Genomic DNA, 20,423 nt, shown 5'->3' with positions numbered 1-20,423 from the left:
GTCGTCCTTATAGGGTATGCAGGTCCAGGATTGACCCACAGGGACCAAAAAGGAGGGCAGTCATACTTGACCCCGAGTGACCGCAGATGATGATGATGATGGTATGGCCAATACTTCCCCTGTAACCACTTGGTAATCGATCACTTAACACATTTGTAGTATCGCCCAAAACTAATGTAAATTATCCAAACAACAGAAAAATAAGTGGTTATTATATTTTAACAGAAGTCTAGACTTCACACTTTTAGCAGCAACCCTGCAGTTACAATGGGATGTGATGTTGTGAAGCTAATACTACAAAACATATTTAATAAGGAATTGATATGCCACAAGTCAGTTCAGCCATTATGCAGGTTACTGAAGAGCAAATCCGGCAGAATTTAGAAAAGAAGGGACTGACAACAGCAGATGTCTCGGCAGCAGTGATGAAGAACTGGAGCTGTCCGTGCTGATTGGTGCTGACTACAATTGGAAAACAGTTTCTGACAAATGGGAAAGGTTTTCTTGCCATAGAAGCCTTATTTGGCTGGACAGTACAAGGGCCAGTGTCCATGGCAAGCATTAATGAAGCTTCATGCATGAAGATCTGCATCGATGAGGCTAAACAAGTTTCAGAACTGCTGTGCGCATTCTGGGAAATAGAATAGATTGGCATCTCCAACAAAGGTGATGAACGAGCAGATGACATTGAGGCTCAACAACACTACAACAGATCAGTCAGTTACATAAAGAGGGGATATAATGTGAAGTTGCCATAAAAAAGAGACTCACCGGGAGTTCCAGGCAACCAGAATTGCCCGATTTTAAAAGCTTTGAAGGTTTAAAAAGGAAACTGAAAACGGATGAGATGCTATTCAAAGGCTATAGGAATGTAATAGACGATTACATTCAACAAGGAACATGTGCAAGGGTCTCAGAGACCAAATACATGGAGGAAGCTGGAAAAAACAATGTCGAGTACTACTTGCCCCACCATGCTGTGATCCGAGAGGACAAGATACCAACCAAGTTGAGTTATTTTTGATGCCTCTGCACATTAAGATGGCTGCCCATTGCGCAATGATTGTCTGCTCACTGGATCAAACCTAAATCCAGACCACCTTGCCATTCCTGTCAGGTTCAGGCTGCATCGTATCACTTTCATGACAGACATTACCAAGGCCTTCCTTCAGATTTCAACTGCAGAAGAGGACAGAGATGCTTTGAGGTTATTGTGGCTCACTGGACCCCCTGACACGGAGCAAACAAAACTGTGCTCGATGAGAATGACTCGTGTCATCCAGCCCATTTTTGCTTGCAGCCACACTTGGACATCACCTGGAGAAATACCAGCCAAGTCACCCACAGGTTGCTAACACAATCAAAGACTCCTTTATGTTGACGATTTTGTTGCATGCTCAAAAGATGTTGAAAATATGTGCTAAACAGAAGTCCCAAGGATATCATGTCAACCACAGGCATGAGTCTTTGTAAATGGACAGCAAATTTCCCCGGAACTGAAGGCCAAATGGCAGGGTAGTGACTTTGACTTTACAGTAGAACCTGAAGCACATGACTGTGTTAAAGGTGCTTGGACTCGTGTGGAGGCCGGAGACTGACAACGTGTCTTCAGCCTAAAACACCTCATGAACATTTTCAAAGACAAGGAAAATACAACAATAAGCGTTTTGCGGTCATCAGCCAGGACGCTTCTTGCCCCTATTCAGGATAATAGTGAAGTGCAGTTAAAATATGTGGCTAATAGAGTAATTTCCATGTCTATTCATTCATTGGCTTAATTGCATTGTTAAATGTAGTGACATAGTATGGCCACGTGTTGCTAATGCAGATATTCTAGTCAGAAGAGCGAAGAATAAGAAGCGTAGAGAAGTCTTGAAAAAACGTTTTTTTCGCTCGTAGATAAACACATTGAGTGAGTGTTTATGTTGTGTGAGCACGAAATAAAAAGAACAAGACTTCTCGTTTGGCCTTTAATCAGCACAGTTACGGCTAATCTCCCACAGACACCCCAACAAAGGGTGGATAAAGGAGGCATGAGGTTGGATTTGTTTTAACATAAAGGAAATAACACTACAAGAAGTAATGAACTGAACCAAACTGTACCACTTGGTTGAAATCAGGGTTGTCACCGTACGCTATAATGATGTACAGTGCATACTTTGATTTTTTTTTAATCACAATTCGGTTCATTTTTGATACAGTCAGGGAACACAATACAAAACATACAACTTGTTAGCTTTTGTGTCAACAGTTTTGTTGATCTTTTAAATGAAAGACACAAAACTGCAACTGACCAGCAGGCAATTCTCTAATAAATACAACAAATCTAAAACGCACTATAACCCTTAGAGGTAAACTTTATTTTTAGCTTCTTTAAATTTTTGTCCATCTGTTAAAAGTTTCACTATTTTTTGCATACCTTTTTGTTCTCCAACAAGGAGCTAAATGGCAAAAGTCACAAAACAAAATCAGTTCCAAGTTGTAGCTGCGTTCTCCATTTCTACCGAGCAAATCTTTTGTCTTATCCACTTGACATGATCCATTGACGTATCTCACTCGGAAGGCAATGTGTTCCCAAAGAGGTTGATCAATAAGCTTATTTTATATGAAAAATCCTTAACTTATTTTTTGAACTACCAAATAGATCAAAAAGGTGAGAGACGCCGAGATGAGCGGTCGCACCCTCTTTCGCTCCCGATCGGGAATCCAAACAACTGCTCGGATTATCCCACACTTCCTCCTTTTTCTACTGTGGATCACGGATTTATATTTTAAACCTCCTCGGATACTCTACCCTCTTGAAAATGAGAGTCGAGAACGCGAAATGGACATACACAGTGACTTTTATCTCCACGACAATACATCGGCGAAGCACCTTGGCTTTGGAGCTAACGTGTTAGCATCGTGCTTGTCTGCACATCGAGGCAAAGTGAACATGCCCCTGACTGGAAGGATAGATAGAAAGTCAATAATACTACTATTACTCCTACTATCAGGAGACACTGAACTCAACCCTGGACCTGCAACAACACGGTTAATGTTGTCCCGACTGGCGAAGACTAGCAATGCTACTGCTAGCGTCGCCATCGAAGCTAACTCGGCTACCGGCTCATCTCAGCTCAAGCTCACCTGTGCTCCAGCGGTCGGCGGCTCGGCGGAGGACTTCGCCCCGTTCATCGACACGGTCGGAGGCTCGGCGGCGGCGGTGGAGGACGACCCGGTCATCAGAGAAGGCAGCGACTCAGCGGCGGTGAACGACGCGGCGGCTGCGGTGGACGGCGACCCAGACATCGGTGATTGCGGGGAACTGCACGAGATGGCGGGGGTCCACGCGACCTCTCCCCGGTCCCGGACGGTCGAGGACGCGGCATACACGGGATTTAGAGGCGCCTTTACACAAACATTTTCGTTATTCTCTTTCTCTTTGTCTTCAAAAAAGCCCGCCAAAAGGAAACCCAACCCATCCCCCAGCAACCCTACCTGGCCTCCTCCTCCCTCTCCCTCCCCTACCCCTTTCTCTCCCTCCCCCTTCACCTGGAGGACGATCAATATGCCTCTCTCTCTCTCTCCTCTCTCTCCTTGCTCTTCAACTGCAACAGCAATAATAACCAACAATTTTTCTGGTCAGTACCACAACACAGCGGACTCTGATGCTCTTTTTGGTTCCAGTGGACTACACATCATCCACCTTAATGTGAACAGCCTCTCTAGAGCCAAACTCGACCAAATCAGAGGAATGTTCCTCAACACGAAGGTAAAAATCTTGTGTTTCTCTGAAACCAAATTTGATCAAAGTATTTCTGACTCCGAGATAGAAATACAAAACTTTTCGGTTATCAGAAAGGATAGGGATAAACACGGTGGGGGCGTTTGTATGTATATTCACCAGGATATTAAATACATAACTCGCACTGATCTTAACCACAATGACCTGGAATCTGTGTGGGCGGAAATCAAATTTAAAAATGCTAAGCCGGTACTAATAGGGACTGTTTATAGACCCCCTAATCAGAGTGATTTCTATGGGGCTTTGGAAGAATGCTTGGCGGGGACAGACAACATGGAGAAAATTATAACTGGGGATCTGAACACAGATATTCAACGCAAAGATGCGCCTGTCTTCAGATCCTTCAGCAAGTTTTGTAATCTGCACGGTCTTTCCCAGCTAATAGCGCTACCCACAAGGGTGTGTGATTCCACCCAATCAACCATAGATCTCATTCTCACTTCAGACCGGCCTAAAATAAAAAATAGTGGGGTCATGATCTGTGGTCTTAGCGACCACTATCTAACCTTCTGCACCCGTAAAATAGCTAAACCTAAAGCCAATGGCCACATAACAGCCCAATCCAGATCCCTCAAAAAATACTCCAATGACAATTTCAATTTAAAATTAGATGAGTGGGACTGGTCCCCTGTGCTCGCGAGCAACTTGGTCGATGTCGCTTGGGATCGCTTCAAAACGGCGTTCCTAAAGATACTAAATGACATGGCTCCCGTGAAAACAGTCAGGATCAAAGCCCGCTCGGAACCATGGATGAATCCGGACCTATTAGCTGCCATAAAAGACAGAGACAGGAAATACTCTGAATACCAAAAATGTAAAACAGAAGTAGATAAACAACCCAATAATATCAACCTCAAATTACTCCTTTCAACTCTCAAAAAGCAATGCAATAAATTAAGAAATAAGTCAACCAACCTGACTAAATCCTTAAAAAAAAATTACATTAACGACAAAATAGAGGAAAACACGAATAAGCCACGTGAGCTCTGGAAAATTCTCAACAACCAGCTTCCTGGTTGCAGCCAGAAACTTAAAACAAGACTCACCAACATCAGCATCAAGGAGGGTGACTCCCTCATTACAGACAAAATGGAGGTAGCTAGCAGACTTAAAGGCCTACTGAAATGATTTTTTTTAATTTAAACGGGAATAGCAGATCCATTCTATGTGTCATACTTGATCATTTCGCGATATTGCCATATTTTTGCTGAAAGGATTTAGTAGAGAAAATCGACGATAAATTTCGCAACTTTTGCTCGCTGATAAAAAAAAGCCTTGCCTGTACCGGAAGTAGCGTGACGTCACAGGAGCTAGTATTCCTCACAATTCCCCATTGTTTACAATGGAGCGAGAGAGATTCGGACCGAGAAAGTGATGATTACCCCATTAATTTGAGCGAGGATGAAAGATTCGTAGATGAGGAACGTTACAGTGAACGACTTGAGAGGCAGTGATGGACGTATCTTTTTTCGCTCTGACCGTAACTTAGGTACAAGCTGGCTCATTGGATTCCACACTCTCCTTTTTATATTGTGGATCACAGATTTGTATTTTAAACCACCTCGGATACTATATCCTCTTGAAAATGAGAGTCGAGAACGCGAAATGGACATTCAGTGCCTTTTATCTCCACGACAATACATCAGCGAAATGCTTTAGCTACGAGCTAACGTGATAGCATCGTGCTTTAACTGCATATAGAAACAAAATAAATAAACCTCTGACTGGAAGGATTGATAGAAAATCAACAATACTATTAAACCGTGGACATGTAAATACACGGTTAATGCTTTCCAGGCTGGCGAAGGTTAACAATGCTGTGCTAACGACGCCATTGAAGCTAACTTAGCAACCAGACCTCACAGAACTATGTACTCTCTCCTTTTTCTATTGTGAATCACGGATTTGTATTTTAAACCACCTCGGATACTATATCCTCTTGAAAATGAGAGTCGAGCACGCGAAATGGACATTTAAAGTGACTTTTATCTCCAAGACAATACATCGGTGACACACTTAGCTACTGAGCTAGCGCGATAGCATCGTTCTCAAATGAAGATAGAAACAAAATAAATAAACCTCTGACTGGAAGGATAGATAGAAAATCAACAATACTATTAAACCGTGGACATGTAAATACACGGTTAATGATTTCCAGGCTGGCGAAGGTTAACAATGCTGTGCTAACGACGCCATTGAAGCTAACTTAGCAACCAGACCTCACAGAACTATGTATTCTCTCCTTTTTCTATTGTGAATCACGGATTTGTATTTTAAACCACCTCGGATACTATATCCTCTTGAAAATGAGAGTCGAGCACGCGAAATGGACATTTAAAGTGACTTATCTCCAAGACAATACATCGCTGACACACTTAGCTACTGAGCTAGCGCGTAGCATCGTTCTCAAATGAAGATAGAAACCCATCAACAGCCGTGCTCACCTGCATTCCAGCGATCAACGGCACGACGAAGGACTTCATCCATGGGTTTGGCGGCAAGCATCGGCTAGGCGTAGAAAGTAGTCCTTGTTGTGTTGCTGTAAGTATTGTAATGCCCCGCAGTGGAGAACGAGTCACACAGACGAGGAAGCGCTGCTCAATCGCTTTATTAAAAAGCGGTAACTGGTTGTAGTTCAAAAAGTAACGCACACACATACACGAGCTGCTGTTAGCCAAAACTCACGCTCACACACACAAGTTCTCCGCCAACTCACCCGCGCATGCGCGTTCCCCAAACCCTTAAAGACAGTACACTAATGCAAATATCACAGATATTACAGTATTGTACTTAGCCGCTAAGACACCGATCGATCCCACCTACAACGTTTTTCTTTGCAGTCTCCATCGTTCATTAAACAAATTGCAAAAGAATCACCAACACAGATGTCCAGAATAATGTGGAATTTTGTCGAAGAAAACAAGAGGCTTTTCTATCGGGTCCGATGGGGTCCAACCACTTCCGTTGCTTTTGTGACGTCACGCGCATAAATCATATCCAAAGGAGTTTTTCAACCGGAAGTGTGGCGGGAATTTTAAAATTGCACTTTATAAGTTAACCCGGCCGTATTGGCATGTGTTGCAATGTTAAGATTTCATTATTGATATATAAACTATCAGACTACGTGGTTGGTAGTAGTTGGTTTCAGTAGGCCTTTAACATCTTTTTCACCAGCATAGCCGCAACTCTTGTCAACAAGCTGTCCCACCACTCTGGTCGCTTTGGTGTAGAACACATTAAAGCCTTCTACAGAAAGCTAGGAGTATCCAACAATGATATCACATTAGAAATGGTCACAGCTGATGAGGTGTTTAAAAAATTGAGCGCGCTCCACCCTAACAAGGCCACCGGCCTTGATAATATTCCCTCCAGATTCCTCAGGGACTCTGCCTCCATCATTGCCCCGATCATCACGCACATAATAAACCTATCAATTACACAAGGCCAAGTACCAAAAGATTTTAAGATAGCAAGAGTAACTCCCCTCTTTAAAAAAGGAAGCAAATTGGAACCTGGCAACTACCGACCTGTTTCTATTCTCAGCTCCATTTCGAAAGTAATGGAGAAAATAGTTTATGAACAGGTCGATAGTTACCTTGCCACTAATAAACTCATGTACGAATTCCAATCCGGCTTCAGAACTAACCACTCCACTGACACATGCCTTCTCTATCTGACCGACCACATCAAACATGAGGTGGACGCGGGCAAATAATGCGGCATGGTCATGCTGGACCTTCAGAAGGCCTTTGACACCGTTAACCACGCTATACTGTTGGATAAGCTCAGAGCAATCGGATTCAACAAAACCTCTTGGAGCTGGATGCAGTCTTACTTGGAGGGGAGGGAGCAGGTGGTAGAGGTGAACGGCACCGTGTCACCCCCCCTCGGTGAGCTGTGGAGTCCCCCAAGGCAGTATATTGGGACCTTTACTGTTCCTAATATACATAAACGACATGTCATCGGCATGCGACTGTGAATTGTTTTTGTTTGCGGATGACTCTGCCTTGCTGGTATCCGGCAAGGACAAGTCACAGGTGGAGAAAATCCTCAGTGCTGAGCTCTGTAGAACTTGCACCTGGCTCGCTGACAACAAGCTATCCATCCACTTGGGTAAAACAGAATCCATCCTGTTTGGGTCCCACATCAAACTTAAGAGAGTCAATGACTTCACCATAAAAGTAGGTGACAGTGTCATCACCAGGAAAGATGAGGTCACCTACCTAGGTTCCATTCTAGAGGCTAACCTTTCCTGTGATAAAATGGCAACCAAGGTAATCAAAAAGGTTAACCAACGAACGAGATTTCTCTACAGAATTTCCTCTCTGGTCAACAAAAGCACCTTGAGGATTCTGGCGGGAACTCTCGTTCAACCCTTTTTCGATTACGCATGCACCTCCTGGTACCCTAGCACCTCCAAAACCCTCAAATCTAAACTCCAAACATCTCAGAACAAGCTAGTCAGGTTACTTCTAGACCTCCACCCCAGATCCCACCTCACTCCTACCCACTTCTCTAAAGTGGGCTGGCTCAAGGTGGAGGACAGAGTTAAACAACTTGCACTGAGCCTAGTCTATAAAATCCGCTACACCTCCCTGATACCGAAGTACATGTCAAACTACTTCCTTAACGTAAATGACCGCCATAACCACAACACCAGGGGGTGCTCCACTAACCACGTTAAACCCAGATTCCGAACTAACAAAGGTCTTAACTCATTCTCTTTCTATGCCACATCAATGTGGAATGCGCTCCCAACAGGTATAAAAGAAAGGGCATCTCTATCCTCCTTCAAAACCGCAATAAAAGTTCACCTCCAGGCAGCTACAACCTAAACTAACACCCTCCCCGGATTGCTAATAATCAAATGTAAACAATCAAATGCAGATACTTTTTCTTTTTCTTATGCCTTCTGATCTCTCTCTCTCTCTCTCTCTTTCTCTCTCTCTCTCTCTCTCTCTCTCTCTCTCTCTCTCTCTCTCTCTCTCTCTCTCTCTCTCTCTCTCTATGTCCACTACTTGATGTCCATATCCCCCCCCCCCCCTCTCCACACCCCTGATTGTAAATAATGTAAATAATTCAATGTGATTATCTTGTGTGATGACTGTATTATGATGATAGTATATATGATAGTATATATCTGTATCACGAATCAATTTAAGTGGACCCCGACTTAAACAAGTTGAAAAACTTATTCGGGTGTTACCATTTAGTGGTCAATTGTACGGAATATGTACTTCACTGTGCAACCTACTAATAAAAGTCTCAATCAATCAATCAATCATGTTGAGCAGAGAATCATTTTTTTTTCTTTTACAAATACAGTTGTATTTTAAGTTTTTTTGAGGAACTACCAAAGCAATTACTCATATGCTCACTATTGACCCTCACTATTTTTGTTCCTGTAAGGAATCTAAGAAATAAAAAATGTAATTATGTTTTGTCTGAATTGTGGCTTGTGGAAAAACCTCTTTAGATCTGCGACAGGTGAGAAGATTTAGGAACTGTGTACCTTCCGCTCATTCAAATAAAACCAACACTAAAACAAACAACTTGTTTTTCAATATTTTTTCTTCAGACCTAAAATGAAAAAAACAAATATGGAATAGTTTTTCAAATTTTAGATTTTGTGCACAATTCGAAAATTGACGTAACGGATAACGGGCATTTTGACTTATTTGAAAATCCATTTTAGACACCAAGTTTACCGGGAAGTAGATGTCCTTGGACTTGGGCTTGCAAGTAAAAAAATGTACCGGACCGATGGACTCTAAATCAAGTTGAAGTTATAGAATGTCGTTATTTTTACCTAGCCAAACATTGAAAATGTAGTATAGTGCATCCGTATCGCTTCACGTTTTTCACATTTTATGTTATATTCCAAAATAGAATTAAACATTTTTTTCCCTCAAAATTCTACACACAATACCCAGTAATAATGTGAATACACTTTTTTGTTTATTTGTTTGTTTGTTTTTAAAAAATTTTTGCAAATGTATTAAATAAAGAATAAGAAATCACATGTTCATAAGTATTCACAGCCTTTGCCATGAAGCTCAAAAGTGAGCTCAGGGGCATCCTCTTTCAACTGAACATCTTTAAGATGTTCCTACAGCTTAATTGGAGTCCACTTGTGGTAAATTCAGTTTGTTGAACGTGATTTGGACTGGCGCACTCTCTCTAGGTCGTCCTCAGACGAGCCTTCCATCGTTGCTTCCAGTCATCCCGATTCTCCATACATTTGGCCAGTTCCTTGGTACTCTGAGCTCCTGCATCCTTCTTGAGTATGTCCACGTATGTTAGTGTGGGACGTCCTCTTGACCGATGCCCATGTGTTGGTTCCCACAGTACCAATTTGCTGGCTGGCAGCTCCTGATGCCTTTGGCAGTGCCCTGCTAGTCTCATTCTCCTTACAGCAATCTTCTCGCTCACCCTTGGTATTCCCCTGTAGAGGACTCTGTTGGTTACGTGCGCACTCTTGTTGATGTTATGCACTGCACGCAGCATCCTGGTGTAGCAACCATCCAGAGACCTCTCCAGGGTTGGCTTCAGGGTCCAGCATTCGCTGCCATAGAGGAGAACGGACTCAACTGTCGCGTAGAAGAAGCTGAGTTTGATTTGGCGGGGGAGGTTGGAGCTCCATACACTGGTCATGCCGTTCAGGGCCCTCCATGCAAGTGCCTTCCTCACTTTTAAATCCTGCTCAGTTGAGTTGACCCATCCGCCCAGGTATTTGAAGTCCTCAACTTCTTTCAGCACAGTGCCTCCTGCTGTTATCAGAGGTTGATGTTCTGGTGGAACATTGTAGGTCATGACCTCAGTTTTCTTGGCATTTAGCCTAAGGCCAACCTTGGCGCACTCTAGCTCTACCCTGTGTAGGAGTTCTTGTGCTTGTTCCACGTTGTTGGAGAGCAGACTGATGTCATCCGCATAGTCAAGGTCTGTCAGGACCACTGCCGGTTGTCGACTCGACTTCCTTGGTGTCAGCGTGAAGCCAAGTTCCTGCTCTCGCCCATTTATTGCCTTCCTGAGCGCATGATCAAGGACTATGATGAAGAGGAAGGGGGCTAGTGTATCCCCTTGTATAACTCCAGCCAGGATGTCAAACTCCTCGCTGTTGCCATCTGGGGTCACCACCCTGGCCCTTGTTCCTGCGTACATGGACTCTATTGCTCGGAGTAGGTTCGGAGGAATACTGTATGCCTTCAAGATCTTCACCATCGTGCCTCGATGTATCGAGTCAAATGCCTTTTTGAAGTCTATGAAGCATAGGACTGCAGTCAGGTTGTCCTTCCTCACCTCCTCAATCAATCTCCTAAGTGCCAAGATCTGGGCTGTAGTTGTTCGTCCTTCTCGAAAGCCGTTCTGATTTACTCTCAGGTGAGGGTCGATTGCATGCCGGACCCTGTTTAGGATCATGCGGTTGTAGACTTTCGCAGTGATACAGGTCAGGCTGATGCCTCGGTAGTTGTCTGGCTTCGAGAGGTCTCCGGATTTGGGCACTGGTACGATGTTTGATAGAGACCACATATCAGGCAGCCGATTGTGCAGCAGAGCAAGGTTGCAGAACTCTAGAATGATGTCATCAAGATCACAGTTCTTCACGACCTCTGGGGGTATGCCGTCCGGGCCAGCGCTTTTTCCCACTCTTACTGTGGCTTTTGCCCTGGCGAGCTCTCCGAGTGTGAAGGGACCATCGTTGATGTTCAGGTTTGGGAGGACTGATGGTATTTCTTCTTCCTCAGCTGCGTCTGCTGTTTCTCCCAGCAGCCTTTTGAAGTGACTGGACCAGGTTGTCACCCTCTCCTCCGGGCTGTGTCCCTCCACCTGTCCCTCCTTGGTCCTCTTCCGCCCCGTCATCTCATTGATGACCCTCCAGGCCTCCCCATACTGTTGTTCACCTTGCGCCGCCTGCACCCTCCGCACTCTCTCCATCAGTTCTTCCCCTTTGATGGTATCATAGCATTTGAAAAGAAACTGTTTGGCTTCATTCAGCTCGCCACGCCTCTCCACAGTTGGTTCCCGCTCAAAGTTGAGGCGGGCTTCCTCCACCATCCCTCGTGCTGCTACGACCTCTGGGTGTTTGGATCGTCTGGAGGTACTGACTCTCTCCATCATGGGCACGTACAGCCTGGTCGCCTCCTCATTCGCAGTGACGAATCTCCTGTATTCTCCACTGGCCTCCGCTCCCCTGTCCAGCTGCTGGAATCGTCTCCTCATCTCCTCTGCGTATCTGGTTTGAAGGCCAGGGTCACTTGAGAAAGCTTTCCAGTTATACCGGATCTTGGGACTTGGTTTGGGGACCCTGAGGCTCAGGCAAACTCTCATTGAGACCACACGGTGGTCTGAGCCCACAGAACTAAAAGTGCTGTATGGCTCAGCATTCAGGATGGAGTTCCTCCATTTCTTCCTCACTAGGATGTAATCTAGCTGCCGTAGTGTTCCTGAGGCTCGGTCTCGGAAGGTCCACCTCTTTCCTGTTCTCTTCCGGAAGATGGTATTCGCCGCCAGTAGCTCGTGTTCCATGAGGAAGGCAGTGAGGTAGGTGCCGTTGCGGTTGGTAGAGTCGTGGTAAGGGAAGGGTGCGTCCTCTGGTCCAAGCCTTGCATTGAAGTCCCCAAGGATTGCCAGGAAGTTGTGCGCTGGGACGCCACGGACCGCTCTTAGAAGGTCCTCAAAGAACTTCTCCACCACGTCAGATGGTGCCACGTTGGTGGGTGAGTACACGACTATGACTGTTGTTACTGGGTTGCCCGAGAACTCTGCGCTCAGAATCCTGTCGGTGTGGTGGTAAACCCGACGGAGAGCCTTACGTGCCCGTGGGCCCAGCATTAACCCTACACCGCCTGTTGCGGCCTGGGCCTCGTTCCTCCACGCAGATGCAGAAATGAACGTGCATCTCTCCACTCTGCAGTACAGGATGGGGTCATCAGTGTGCACTCTCCTGTGTTCTTGGACCCCCAGGATCTCCACTCCCCGTTCCTCTGCACAGTGTGCAAGCTCTATCAATCTCGCTTCTTCTCTCGCTGTGCATGCGTTGAAGGTTCCCATAACAAATGGTCTCCGACAGCGCATGAGTGCATTGGACGTGGTGCTGTGTTCGGACAGGACCCTCCCTGGGACAATCCCAGGGTTTGAGGTCCTGTCGTCATGGTGTCCTCCAGGAGGAGGACCAGCACCACCATCCGCTGCGATGTTCCTGCGGACTCCCGCCGCTGGAAGTATAGGATTTGGGATGACTTTGTACTCCATGGTTGGCTTTACTATGCTAATAGCGAACTGTGGGGCGCAACTCCTCGCAGTCCCGGTTTTAGTTCAGAGTGACCTTCTCCTAGACAGGTTGCCATCCAAGGCTTACGAGCCCCATCTGCCCGAATGCGGCAGGTAGCACGGGGGTACATCTTACCCGTGGCGGTATTAACCCGACCTGACTACCACACCTGACTATATATAAGGTCCCACACTTGACAATGCATGGCAGAGCACAAACCCAGCATGAAATCGAAAGAATTGTCTGTAGACCTCTGAGGCAGGATTGTCTCGAGACACAAATCTGGGGAAGGGAACAGAAAAATATCTGCTGCCTTGAAGGTCTCAATAATCACAGAGGCCTCCATCATCCATAAATGGACAACGTTTGAAACCATCAGGACTTTTTCTAAAGCTGGCCGGCCATCTAAACTGCGCGATTGGAGGAGATAGGCCCTAGTCAGGGAGGTAACCAAGAACCTGATAGTCACTCTGTCAGAGCTACAACATTGGAGAGAGGAAAACCTTCCAGAAGGACAACCATCTTTGCAGCAATCCACCAATCAGGCCTGTATGGTTGTATGGCCGGAGGGAAGCTGTTCCTTTGTAAAAGTTTGCCAAAATGCAACTAAAAGACTCTCCGACCATGAGAAACAAAATTCTCTGGTCTGATGAGACAAGCATTATGTTTGTAGGAAACTAAGCACGGCTCATAACCAGGCCAATACCATCCCAAAAGGGAAGCATGGTGGTGGCAGCATCATGCTGTGGGGATGTTTTTCAGCAACAGAAACTAGGAGACTAGTCAGGATAGAAGGAAAGATGAACACAACAATTTACAGAGACATCCTTGATGAAAACCAATGTGTCTCTTCCAACCTGATGGAGTTTGAGAGGTGCTGCAAAGAGGAATTGGCGAAACCGGCCAAAGATAGGTGTGCCTAGCTTGTTGCATCGTATTCAAAAAGACTTGAGGCTCTAACTGCTGCCAAACGTGCATTGCTCAGTGGCTGTGAATACTTATGTACTCGTGAATTCTTAGTTTTTTATTTTTGATAAAATGCAAAAAGCTCTAAAAAGATATGGACAATAATGATGATTAGTTAAGTCAGGATTTTTTAATCTTGTCATCATGATGAGCGAGTTCACAAAATGGTGGGCTCAGCAGCAAATAACTAATCACATAGATTTGCTTCTTACGGTTTAGGTCACTCATGAAAATAATTTAATCAAGAATAAAATGATTGAACTTTTTGGAGGAAACACTGTTACAGTTGCAAAATGCAAGAAAGAAGGCTGGTAGAAAATAACACAATACGTTAATTCCTAAACCTTCACATCATTAATAAACACATCAACACCATTAATGTGTTGATGTGTTTTTAGTGTCTACAAAAGCGCTCTACAAACGTATATCATTATTACATACACATACAGTATATACAGTGTACTGCAAGACTACTCTTTTAATGGTGTAGTTTAGTTGTATGCTTTCAATTTGAAGGAAACAATTGAAAAGAAAAGTTATTTCCTTTTTTTGGTGTTAATTTTATATTGAAAAACAAATGAAAGTTAAGGTGCGCAGACGGAACAGTATTTTGTATCAGCCAGTCGATTTTGTTTTCTTCTTGTTGTATTCCATCAGATAAATGCTAGAGTATTTTATAATGAGGGTGAAATTCAAGTGGTTGTGTGATGTGTGTGTTTTCTGGGCCCTTGTGGAAGTATGCATGTGTTTCAGGAAGGGAAGAGCAGTGTGTGGCCGGTATGCAGCGTGTGTGCTGGTTAATGGGGTGTTGATTGCAGGGTGCTTAACCACAGTCTTTTGATGCTCTGTCATGGGATCTGGCATCGGTGTGTTCCACTGTGTTTGCACTCTCAGATTGTGCCTCAATGTCTGTGTTCTTTTTAACTCTTACATTCATTGCTCATTTTATGTCTCTTTTTGACACAACTGTAACATTCCTCTTGTCATTCATTCACATTAATATTTGCTTACATTTACAGCACATACCTAACTGCTGTTTGTCAGAGGATACACATGTGCCAAGTCAGGTCATGTGGGCTGCATTGTTACTCATAACTTCATTTAATTGTTTAGCTCTCACTCACTCCCAGCCTTTTGATTTAAGGATGGATACCTTTCACATTTAATTGGTATTGTACCAATTCCCGGTACCATAGAAACCATACCAGTAGGGATGATACTCGAAACCGATTTTCCCGGTTGTTCGATAAGAAAAGAACCGAGTCCTCAAACTCTAATCCCTTTTTGAGAACCGGTACCCGTTATCGAGACCACTATAGTAAAGAAAAAGAATTGGTTCTTTATTCGAATCCCTGGGAACGAATCCCGTCCCGACCAGAAATTCCCCGTGGGACATCACAAGAAATGACGTCACGTAGCTCAGTTATTAGGCGCAGATAGGGAAAGCAGGAAAAAAATGGACCGGAAAAAGCGCTCCAAGGTGTAATAAAGTTCAAAACAAAAGGTATAATCCAATGAATAACTTTACTGAGAGATTTGAGCAGGGTACAAACACATGACGAACACTTTTACGACCAACCGGAAACATAGCAACAAGGCTAGCAACGCACCTCCTTTACGGCAGCTGTCGCAACGTTCTTAAAGCAACCGCAGCACATACATATATATACAACATATATCTCCCTTTTTTACCTTTTGTTTTTCTTTCCTTGTAAACAAAATAAAATCACACTGTATATGTGTTGTCTGTCTGATTATAAATAATGCAGACGAGGCGTGTTGGCGGAGTTCTTGACGTTTACTTTCACAGCGTGCTCATAACCTCATTCTTAGCTGCCGGGTGGCGACATGCAACAACACTTTTCGGGGCTACCGCGCATGCTCGTCACTCCCATTGCATGCTGGGTAGTGTAGTTGTTATATTCCCTAGCTCAGGGGTCGGCAACCCGCGGCTCCGGAGCCGCATGCGGCTCTTTGACCACTCTGATGCGGCTCAGCTACATACTTGCCGACCCCCCGATTTTCCCAGGAGACTTATGGATCTCAGTGTCTCTCATAAATAACTCCCAGGGAAAAAATAATCCTATTTAGACTATAAATACTAGACAAAGGGCGTGCCCTGATTGCACTGCAGTAATTGTCCTCTATAGCATTTACATACAGCGTGCCAGTCCAGCCGCATGTTGCATGTTGTTATTAATCGCACACACAGGAGACAGCAAAGCATACTTACTCATCAGCCACACAGCTTACACTGACGGTAGCTGTATCAAACAACTTTAACATTGTTACGTTACAAATATGCGCCACACTGTGAACCCACACCAAAAAAGAATGAAAAACACATTTCTGGAGAACATCTGCACTGTAACACAACATAAACACAACACAACCATTACCCAGAATCCCATGCAGTCCTAACTCTTCCGGTCTAGATTATACACCCCGCTACCACAACCCCCCCACACATCAACCCCCCCCCCCTCTCCTTGCGTTGGTTGAGCGGAAGAGTTAGTGCTGCATGGGATTCTGGGTATTGGTACCGTCAGTGTAAGATGTGTATTGGTACCGTCAGTGTCAGATGTGTATTGGTACCGTCAGTGTAAGATGTGTGGTTGCTGAACTAGTACGGAAGAGTTAGTGCTGCATGGGATTCTGGGTATTGGCACCGTCAGTGTAAGATGTGTGGTTGCTGCGGTAGTACACCTTGCTGTCACTTACGTGTGGTAAAGCAGGTACACTGTTAGGGCAGACTGTAGAGGGCGGTGTCATCACGCTCTGATATTCGGGAGTCTCCCGGGGAAAAATGAGAGGATTGGCAAGTATGACGCTATCAAGCGCCATTCATTCAAAACTCGCGGGCTGCACTAACATCAAATGTCCACATTAAAGTGCGTGCCGGTGCGTGTGTCGGAGACCCCTGGTTAATATAGCACAAAGCATTTAAGCTCTGTATGCAGTGTTTTTCATTTTAAATTGTAAATTTTTTTTGTGGCTCCCATCACTTTCTTTAATTTGTGAAACTTGCCAAAATGGCTCTTTGAGTGGTAAAGGTTGCCGACCCCTGCCCTAGCTCATAACATCACATCTTTCCCCCTATAAAGAAATAATGTTAACTCAATAAAGTGTATTTCTTTTTTTAGCTTTAACTTTTCATTTTTTAGCATTGTAACCACATTTGCAAACAACTTTTCTCTTCATAGAATGTTCTTTCAATAAAGAAATAAAGTGCAAAAATGTCAAAGCATCATAACAAACAGTTATGTCAAATAGCAGCAGAAGTGCACTTTTTGGAGAGCTGTATTATTTTCAGTGTTGTGCCCAAGGGACTAATTTTATTTAACACTATATCATTATTTATACACCTATAGTGATCACAGAGACAGGTTGTTTTTGTGTTACTGTATATATTTGTTTTTCCTAAAAATCCCACTTAATATACTTTGGGTAACAACAGTCAATATTTATTTATTTTTTTTTTTTTTTAGGGGGGGTAACAGTCAATATTTATTTATTTATTAGATTTCATTTTTTTCTTATATAATAAAAGTGAGCTTTTGTTAAACCAAATATTGTGTTTTTTTCCCCATATACAATAACCTATCTGGACTCGATAAGATAATCGATAAGGAATCGGTTCGATAAGAGGATTCGATAATAGGCTCGAACTCGATAATTTCTTATCAAACATCATCCCTAGATACCAGTACTCAACAGTACCAATTTTTTGAGTAAATTAAGCTGATTATGATACCTGTGCTTTGTAGTTATTATATCATGTTTTCATATAACATTTCTGAGTCTCATTTGCAATTATTATTTAGTAGATGTTTAATGCAGTTGCAATTCCAAGATGTTAGATAGCAGTAGTACATAGACTACGGTGCTTTGCCAAACCATGAAATAGTATTTTACTTACTACACCCTTGCTGTTTGGTTGTAACGTGCATCTTGGTTTTAGTTTTGAATACCCATTGTGCTTTATCCTACTCCTTTTTGGACATGCTGTAATGAAAATAAACTGGGAAAATGTGATGTACTACATTGTAATTGTATGCATGTTTGAAATAAATTGACACCATAAAAAGTGTTGAAATCGCCATTTCAAATCGTTAATCCTAATCAGTATGTACATGGCAAAGCCAATATAAATTTGCATTCAGCTGGTGTATTTTGTATCTTGGAGCCATACATTACATTATATTAAGCATAGTTGTTTTGTTGGCATTGGTAATTGTAATATTCCCTAGAGGCTGAGTCCGCTCTGATTGTTGCTTGAGTGATTGTTTCCTCGTCAAGTATTTGAGCCGGCTGAGTCTGCAACCAGATGTGATGTCTGGACTGGACTTTCACAATATTATGTCAGACCCACTCGACATCCATTGCTTTCGGTCTCCCCTAGAGGGGGGGGTTACCCACATATGCGGTCCTCTCCAAAGTTTCTCATAGTCGTTCACATTGACGTCCCACTGGGGTGAGTTTTTCCTTGCCCTTATGTGGGCTCTGTACCGAGGATGTCGTTGTGGCTTGTGCAGCCCTTTGAGACACTTGTGATTTAGGGCTATATAAATAAACATTGATTGATTGATTGATGTTACAAACAACAAAGGTATCAAAATATGGCACCGTTTGATTTTATATGAATCAATATTTATGGAGGACTATTATGCCCTGCTGTTGGTTCTACTAAGATAATTTGGTAGGTGTCTATAAGAGTACAGAATTTGGCACTTACACCTACTTTTAATACAGTAAATAAATGTTGTCATTGTATTGCAGAGTGGGTTTTTGTTGTTAGGCCAGCTTCTAACAATAGCCTCAGCTATTCTTTTTTTAAAGTGTTTGCTGTACCTGATTCCACAAAATGTTGTTAATGTAGCCACTGCTCCATTGTATTGTCAAAGAAATGGTCAATAATTGCTATAAACAACACTAAAAATGTACATGTTTTTCTGTGTGAAAGGAGTGGAAGTAGAGTCCTGCAGCAGCTTCCAGCCTGCTGGTTGTCCAAGGTTCTGGAAGAAGTCAAATCTAGTGACCCCTTGTCCAAACTGTGTGCTACACGACGCAGTGCTGGAATACCCTTCTATATTCAGGTGACTATGGTTAATTTGAGTGAAATTTACTACACTACTCACTAAAGATTTGGTTTTGGGTGAAATTTCAAGATGAATTGTACTAAAATGTTTTACAAGTGAACCTTATATAAACTTTTAACTGCACATGTCCAACTGTTCAATGTTTCACTACTCTGTGCATAATTTGCTGTTCTCTAACAAGGAGCTGAATTAAAAAATTCACAGCAAGTGTATGATCCATGAATCGACCAATACATTTTCACATAAAGGCCTACTTTGCAACCTTGTTGTAACATGCTGATGACACTCTGGGACACTGTAAACTTAGTGAGCACTTCTTCTGAGATCATTTTGTGTGAATCTTGCAATGGCGATGGACTAGTTGATAAATTGTTTGCTGTGGTCTTGGAATGAGTGTAGAAAATGAGGGGAGGAGAGAGCCACATGGACACCATCTTCTTAATTTGCTAGGAATTCTTTCTTGAATCTGATAGTGTTTCTCAACTTCTTATCAAAGTGCTGGCACTTGCAACTTTTTTGGCCCCATAGTGTCTTATTTTGCAGCCGTACTCAAACAGTCCAGAGACTGATTCAACAAAATGTGTTTTATCATTATCAAACTGAGACAGTGTGAAAACCAATACATACACTAGGAGAAAATGTTCACTCAAAACAAAGGGGTATGAAAACCAAAGTACCACTATATACTAGAAATCGACTGATATGTTCTTTTTCAGGGCCGATACCGATTATTAGTAGTCAAAGAGGCCAATAACCGAAATTTAGATCCGACATCCATTTGCAGTAAAATTTAGCTAAACATCAGTAGTATACGTCAGTTAACTGCTGGACAAGGCTTTAAGTGGGTTTTTTTTCAACTAAATGTTTAAGGAAACGTCGGACCAAGAGCGACATTTACTTTGCGGCGCTAATGTTGTGGTTAATTTAGCACCAAAAAACTAAGGTATTTCCCAAACACATTTATTACATCTGTCTAACAGGAGCATCAATATTTGCACTTTAAAATCTCCTGGGAAAGTTGACAAAAAATATGGGCGCGGTTGGGAGAGTGGCCGTGCCAGCAACCTGAGGATTCCTGGTTCAATCCCCACCTTCTACCAACCATGACATGTCCGTTGTGTCCTTGAGCAAGACACTTCACCCTTGCTGCTGATGGGTCGTGGTTAGGGTCTTGCATGGCAGCTCCCGCCATCAGTGTGTGAATGTGTGTGTGAATGGGTGAATGTGGAAATAGTGTCAAAGGCGCTTTAAGTACCTTGAAGATAGAAAAGCGCTATAAAAGTATAACCAATTTACCATT

At 43.3% G+C, this 20,423-nt stretch overlaps 1 protein-coding gene across 2 annotated transcripts in view; it reads left to right on the top strand.

The window, feature by feature from the left end:
- thada (THADA armadillo repeat containing) overlaps nucleotides 1-20,423 on the top strand; it is a 251,978-nt gene that overhangs the window by 41,772 nt on the left and 189,783 nt on the right. For both annotated transcript variants that reach the window (XM_062058803.1, XM_062058804.1), the window contains exon 23: nucleotides 18,988-19,120. In XM_062058803.1, the coding sequence (XP_061914787.1) occupies nucleotides 18,988-19,120 (133 nt within the window). The remainder of the gene's footprint in view (nucleotides 1-18,987; nucleotides 19,121-20,423) is intronic.

The sequence above is a fragment of the Entelurus aequoreus genome, linkage group LG09 (assembly GCF_033978785.1).
Source record: "Entelurus aequoreus isolate RoL-2023_Sb linkage group LG09, RoL_Eaeq_v1.1, whole genome shotgun sequence".
Classification (NCBI taxonomy): domain Eukaryota; kingdom Metazoa; phylum Chordata; class Actinopteri; order Syngnathiformes; family Syngnathidae; genus Entelurus; species Entelurus aequoreus.
The sequence above is the reverse complement of the archived record's forward strand: the minus strand, read 5'-3'. Positions and strand labels throughout refer to the sequence as shown.